Raw genomic sequence first — 7,249 nt, forward strand, 5'->3', positions numbered from 1 at the left:
GCTCGAGATATCCTTACGGTTCCAAGTATCAACCGTGGCTTCGGAGCGCATTTAGCCAAGGAAGAAAAGCAAATTGGAGACCATAGACATTCATTATCCGGCTTTAGCTTGCAAGTACTAGTGTGCATTCGAGATTGGATTAGATCGGAGCGACGCAACCAAAACTCGAAGACGGAGGAAGGCGAAGAGGAAGAAATTGAAGATTTGATAGCTAGTGGACCGGACCAAATAGAAGACTTTGAAGATATTTCCATGACCGAATATGATGTGGGGAAATTAAGAAATGGTTCAAAATTGGTGATTTTATTATTCTACTATTTTTGTACAACTCATGTATTATTTGCAAGTTAAAAAAAAATACAACTTGCAAATAAATGTTATCCAAGAATGAATAAAAATATGGCTCATTGAGCTTACTTCTATTTACTTGTGTTCATATTTTTACTTTTATTAAGTTAGGAATATACCTAAAATATACTAAGAATATACTTATAAGTATATTAAGTTATATATATATACTTAAACATATATAAGTATATATAGTATATACTTATAGTAAGTATATATATATATATATTAAGTTATACATATATTTAGTATATATATTAAGTATATATAGTTATACACATATTTAGTATATATATTAAGTATATATAGTATATATAGTATATATGTATATATATTAAGTTATACATATATTTAGTATATATATTAAGTTATACATATATATAGTATATATATTAAGTTATATATATATATAAGTATATGTAAGTTATACATATATATGTATAACTTAATATATATATAGTATATATATTAAGTTATACATATATTTAGTATATATATTAAGTATATATAGTATATATATATATATGTATATATATATATATATATTAAGTTATACCTATATATAAGTATATATAGTATATAGTACATATATATACATATATATAGTATATATATTAAGTTATCCACATATTTAGTATATATAGTATATATGTATATATATTAAGTTATACATATATTTAGTATATATATTAAGTTATACATATATATAGTATATATATTAAGTTATACATATATATAAGTATATGTAGTATATAAGTATATATATATATATATTAAGTTATACATATATATAAGTATATGTAATATACATATATATGTATACGAAAATACTATTCCGTACTTAATACATTGCGTTAGTCAAGAATATTTAAACTTTAATTATAAAGTTGTATAACATATGTAAATATACCTACAATATACAAATAAATACTATAATATATATATATAATACAAAAAATAAAAAAAAACATATTTTAAACACTCCAAAAACCGGACCGGTTCCGTTTGGAGTTTACAGTGAAATGTTAAACCGGATTCGGTTAAGTTTTTAATCAACGTTCCTTTCCATTAGGTTCCATAGGTTCGAACTTAGGTTAATGTGCTTAGTTTAGACCAGATATTTAATTAAAACATTTTCCCACTCTAGACCATAGTCGAAAAATAGTCCGGATTATAATCCGGGACTAATTTATCCCATATAGTGGGATTATTTTATACCATCTAAAAGATGGTATAAAATAACGTGATAAGTGGGTTAAGAAGGTATAAGGTGAAATTTATTACTAATTTTTATACCACGTTTGGTACAAGGTATAAATTTATTAAAAGATTATTTTATACCTTATACCAAACGCGTATAAAAATTACACGGGATAACCCACCTTATACCTTGAACCAAACGACCACTAAGGGAATATAATACAGGCAAAATTTGAGCAAGATTTCACACATTGCTGATATACAAATTTCGACCGTTGTATTATACTATACACTTTTTCTATATCAGGCACAGACGCTCCCCCACAGGAAGGACTAAGAAAATCAAGTAACAAATCATCACTAGAAACCCGGTCCCACTAGGCCCATTAACTGGACATGGGCACACATGCAACACGTGGCAATCTCCAACTGGACAAAGATAAGACAAAGTACAAAAACCAAGGCCGTTGAGTAATGGCACATTTAAATTTCTACTAGAGCAATCTTCTCTATTCAAAGCACAGTTGGGTAGGTGTGTGTGTGTGAGAGAGAGAGAGAGGAGTGGGAGGGAGTTATTCAAACTGTGGTTTTATTTGAAGATAAATTTTCAGGTAAGTTGCATTCTCCAATCATATTATACAAAAAATACAGATCTAGAATTAAAAATACCAAGTTAATGCAGGTTCCACTTTTACTACTTTTATTTATTTATAATAATAATAATGGTACTTAAATGTTTTCGCGTAGCATCTTATTCTTCAATTTTACTTATACCTGTTACTTCTTTGCTTTGTTCTGCTTGATATTCTGCTGTCGTTATTTTCTTATTAAACCTGCTTTGATTTTACTTTTTCTGGGCTGAGGTTTTATGAAAAACAGCCTCTCTACCCCACAAAAAGTAGGGGTATGGTGTGGGTATATCTTACACTCCATAGACTCCACTTGCGGAATTACACTGGCTATGTTGTTGTTGGTACTTAAATGTGTTATTTTTATTTTTTTTATTTTTAAAACTGTATAGTATAGTTTGATTTGTAGACTTACCGTGATTATCTATTCGCCTTTGATACACTGAAGCTTCTTTTAGTTTCAGTTGCTGAACTTGTTGTGGCGATTTTGAGTTGTTTTTGTTTAATTCATCTTCTTTTGGTCTAGCTTGCTCAAAGATCAAGAGTTTCTGAGCTTGTGGAACACGATGTTTATTTCATGTTCTTTTGTTCTAGCTTAACTTTGTAAATTTTTGTTTTGAATTTAAGATTGTTAGAAGAAAATGGTAGAGGCTAAGGATAAGTTATCGTCATACCGGTGGTGGTTTGACAGTCAGAAGAACATCACTCCGAATCGCTCACCATGGCTTCAATCAACTCTTGCTGGTGAGAAATTACTCATTTTCTTTTCTGTTTTTCTGTATATACAGCTCTTGAACTCAAATTTTTTATTAACTTTTGGGAGGAACCCAGAGTTTTGAACTGTATTCTTGCTTTAAGTGACTACATGACCGTTGGAGACCTTTTAAAAGCTACAGCTTTGATTTTTCTACTAGTTTTTTTTTTGTTTTTGTTTAGTTAGATGCGCTTTTGCCTGCTCCTTTCACAATTCTATGCATGTTGGAAGGTTTAAAAACTTAATCGCATACAAAATAGAGTATCTTTATGTGTTTTTATTTTCAACGAAGAAGAGAGAAGGTTTGAACTTTTCTTGATATTGCTTCACATTGATTGGTTTTTGGGCTTTTTAGTTATGTTAGACAGAACTCTTCAATTTGTTAGCTGATGTTTGAAAACACAGTGGCTAGTTTTCTTATTCAGCTATGGTATACTCGTTTGAAATAGTGCACAGTGGCATCTGTAGTTAACTCTAGGAGCCCTTTTCAAATGCCTTCACTTTCTTTTAAGTATCCAGAAATGAGAAACCCCCTGGTCAATCTCCAGTAGTATGTCCATCAACGGCTGTGTGGTTGTAGGAGTTTGTGCTGGTGGGATCTATGACATCCTGGATAGGTAAGCTAGGATGACAGAAAATCTTGGTGACTATAGTGTGGTATATAGCATTTCCTAGAGCTCACTGGAAACCCTCTGTTATTTAGGGACTTTTGCTAGGGTTGTTAACAATTGCTCAACTAGATAATGTGTAAGTCTAGTCCTACTTGGTAGTTGTTGTCAACTAGTGTTGAATCTGAACAGGTAATGTAAATTCTCAGTATTTTTCTCCTAGTGTCTATAATTATGCAGATTCGTTAGTACATTGTAATTGCAGCATGGCGTAACGACTATATATATGATGTGTGTGGCCCTCAATTGTGGTCCAATTGAGGGTATGGTAACTTAAAAGCAGATCCAAAAGTTTCCAACGTGGTTTTATTCTGTTTTTCTATTCTTTAATCACCATTTGATTAAGGTGGAACAATTAATAGTCCTATTAGACAAAAAGTCTACCACTTTAAGAGCAGTTGTGACTTTGTGAGTAATTTTACTTAGAAGTTGGTATCTTTTCTGCATTGGGCTTTAATTCTCATTACAGCAAGTTGAAAGTGAGTCATTATTAACTTTTAGCCCTACCTTAGCATTATGTCAAACCCTTTTTGTCTCTTTTAAATTTTTAATTAAATTTAGTGATGTTTAAGTATCCTAGACTAGCAATGTTTCTGGACCCTTGTTTAAATTGGATATTATTGCAGAACTAGATGAAAAGACAGAGGCCATGCTGAGGATAGTTGAACAAGATGCAGATTCGTTCCGCCAAAGAGCAGAAATGTATTACAAGAAGCGACCACAGCTCATTAACATGGTTGAGGATTTCTATAGGACCCATCGCTTGTTAGCTGAGAAGTATGATCAAATCAAGTGCGAGTCTGGTACTCGCCTTTTGACACCGTGGATGTCTCCATTGTCTTTCACCAAGTATCCACACAAAAAACCGATGAGCGCCACTGAAATATCCTATGACAGCTATTCAGAAACCTTTGACCCAGAGTCTGAGTTATCAGATAATATGTCTGAGGTCGATGATCCTGACATAGAAGAAGAAGAAGAAATACAAACCCCCCGATCAGAGAAGGGAACAGTGGAAATATCAAGTGGCTTTCGCGTCAACAATGATGAAGTAGTGAAGCTGAGGGAAGAAATTGAGAGGCTGAAAGAAGAGAGCAGAGTTCAGCAGGAGCTTCTAATGCAGAAAGATGAAGAGAAAAGAGAGGTCATCAGGCAGCTCAGTTTAGCTATTGATTTGCTGAGGGAGGAAAATATTATGCTGAGGAAGTGTGTTACTAAGACTTCATCTCCAAAGAAGGAAAACATCAATGAGCTCAAGACATTAAAAGACGGGTTCCGGAAAACGTCATCTCCAAAGAAGGAAAATAACATTGAGCTCAAGACATTTAAGGAGGGGTTCTGGAAGAGGCTCTTCAATGGATCTCCTTAGTCAGAGGCTGTAATAATTGATCATTCTACAGTCTAGTGTGCAATATTGCTTCATTCTTTATAGTCTTGTTGTTGTCTAGAAGTAGTGATATTTTTAATATATGTAGGATTTATAAGTACTCTTATTTCATTTGCTATCCTAGTACTCCTAAGTCATTCTTGATGTTATTATTGGTCTGATCAATTTGTTTTAGTACAGTAGTAATACATAAAGTGTTGAATTTCAGTTCTACATTCGTGTCTTGGATACTGCCACAAATCACATCAGTCATCAGCAGAGGCGGATCTAGGATTTAAGTTTTAGGGGTTCAACATCTTAAATTTTTAGCACTAAACCATTATATTTTTAAAGTTATGGGTTCATATCTACTATTTATTGTAATTTTAGTAAATTTTTACACATAAATTTATACCCCGCAATGAAAGTTTGGGGTTCAATTGAACCCCAAGTTATAGAGCTCCATCCGCCACTGGTCATCAGCCATGTATACCTACACAATGCCGGCGTATATTATGCATTGGTGGAACAAGGATTTTTATCGGGGGTGTATGTAATTTTTATGGTGAAGGGTGTCAGTTGACATGAATACATGTGGCTTCCCCACTGCGTATACGTCCTTAATAAACTACATTATACCCATTCAACAAAAGAACTAGAATCAGAACTTGAGACAAACTAAAGAAATCATGTTTATTCCCTTAATTATTTGACATAAGACATGTAATATCTCAACTAATCTAGCAACCAAAATGTAATACAACCCAGAAATGAAGCCTAACAAATTATACACTACAGAAAGAAGATGAGAAAAAGTATAGTACATAAGTCATAACAGAGGAAAAAAAGTGTGAAACTTCATCAAAAGTACCTCACAAGATCCCACAACCAATAATGGACAATCATATTAGAACATTCACACATTGTAGAGCTGTGTAAACCCGAATGATATCAACCCAAAGACCAGCATCGTACACAGAGATGACAACAGAGGAACTGCAGAAGAAACCGGCAAAGACTCGGTAGGCGAAAACGGCATAAACATAGGTCCAGGAGCAATCATAGCATCTGGATTTGGAGGGCTGGGGCTAGAAGGAATCAAGGGTAGTGAAGAATCAGTAGGAGCAAGCTCAGAGCCACCTGGTGAAGGAAAAAGTGGACTTATATCAGGTGAAAGAGAAGGAAATGGAGGTGAAGATGAAGGTGAAGATATTGGTGGATTTGGTAACAATGCAGGTGCAGCTGAAATAGCAGAAGCTGGTACATTTAACAGTGATGCTCTCTGCAAGGCCAGTGATAAAGAAAATTCCTGGCACGCCAAGAAAATAACAACCCAAATCAAGAAAAGACTAGTAGATATGGAAGTGGAAGCCATTAATGATGAGAAAATGAGTGCTAACAATTTTTGAATGAAGGAATATTGAGGGAGTTAGTATTATGATTGAAGAAGGTTGAATTGTTGTAGAGAGTGAGAATGATAGGTGGCAGAAATTTTGTTGGGAAATGGTGTGAAGAGAGAGGTTATCATGTGGGATTAGAAAAGGGACAAGGATTGGTGAATGGAATTTGTATGGAAACACATGAGCTTGTATAGGTTGCTTGTGTCCTTTTCTTGTGGCTTTTTTCGAGCCAATGTTCGTCCGTGAGATTCTTATATCTGACATGTGAACCCCAATCCTCCCCCCCCCCCCCCCCCCCCCCCCCCCCCCCCCCCAAGCCCAAATTAATGATTTTAGTTCTGATTGAGATTTCGATTTTTGAGCACTATAGTCTGTACTGTAGACTGTAGAGGGGTGAAGTTCACTAACTCCGCACTAGCTGGAAATGTTCATTTTGAGCTTGCTCGTGGATGTTTCCGTCGATCTTGACTTTGTAAACTGTTAGTTTTTATCTTTCTGTATGGAGTCCGGCTTGAAGTGGTTATGATAAAGTCTATTGAAGACATTATTAATTAAAAAAGAATACAGTCTCTCTAATACTTAAGTGTTTGAATAAAGTGATTACACAATTTAATATGACATTAGAATATATAGAAGTTCCAAGTTTAAATCTCACTAACACCTATTATCAATAATTATTTCACGTGTTTTCATGAAAAAAAAAAAGATCAGGTTCACTCGTGATGAGATATAATAATTGAGTTAAAATTGTTTAGTCTAACAGTTTAAACTTTTAAATGAAATAGTCAATCAATTCAACAGAGTTAAACTTATGACGACTATGATATATATTGGAAAGAAAATTCACATAGAACTTTCTCATTGAGAAAAACTTCTTCTCTATG

At 33.5% G+C, this 7,249-nt stretch overlaps 2 protein-coding genes across 2 annotated transcripts; one reads left to right on the forward strand and one right to left on the reverse strand.

Moving 5' to 3' along the window:
- The first annotated feature begins 2,804 nt into the window (after positions 1 to 2,804).
- Positions 2,805 to 5,199, forward strand: LOC132048696 (protein NETWORKED 3A-like). Its single transcript, XM_059439394.1, has 2 exons — positions 2,805 to 2,921; positions 4,226 to 5,199. The coding sequence occupies exons 1-2, from the start codon at positions 2,819 to 2,821 to the stop codon at positions 4,966 to 4,968; spliced, it is 846 nt and encodes a 281-aa protein (XP_059295377.1). The 5' UTR covers positions 2,805 to 2,818; the 3' UTR covers positions 4,969 to 5,199.
- A 434-nt stretch (positions 5,200 to 5,633) lies between these two features.
- On the reverse strand, positions 5,634 to 6,552 carry LOC132068783 (classical arabinogalactan protein 26-like). Its single transcript, XM_059462491.1, has one exon. It carries the CDS (start codon positions 6,338 to 6,340, stop codon positions 5,882 to 5,884), a length of 459 nt encoding a protein of 152 aa, XP_059318474.1. The 5' UTR covers positions 6,341 to 6,552; the 3' UTR covers positions 5,634 to 5,881.
- Between the last annotated feature and the right edge of the window lie 697 nt (positions 6,553 to 7,249).

The sequence above is a fragment of the Lycium ferocissimum genome, chromosome 1 (assembly GCF_029784015.1).
Source record: "Lycium ferocissimum isolate CSIRO_LF1 chromosome 1, AGI_CSIRO_Lferr_CH_V1, whole genome shotgun sequence".
Classification (NCBI taxonomy): Eukaryota; Viridiplantae; Streptophyta; class Magnoliopsida; order Solanales; family Solanaceae; genus Lycium; species Lycium ferocissimum.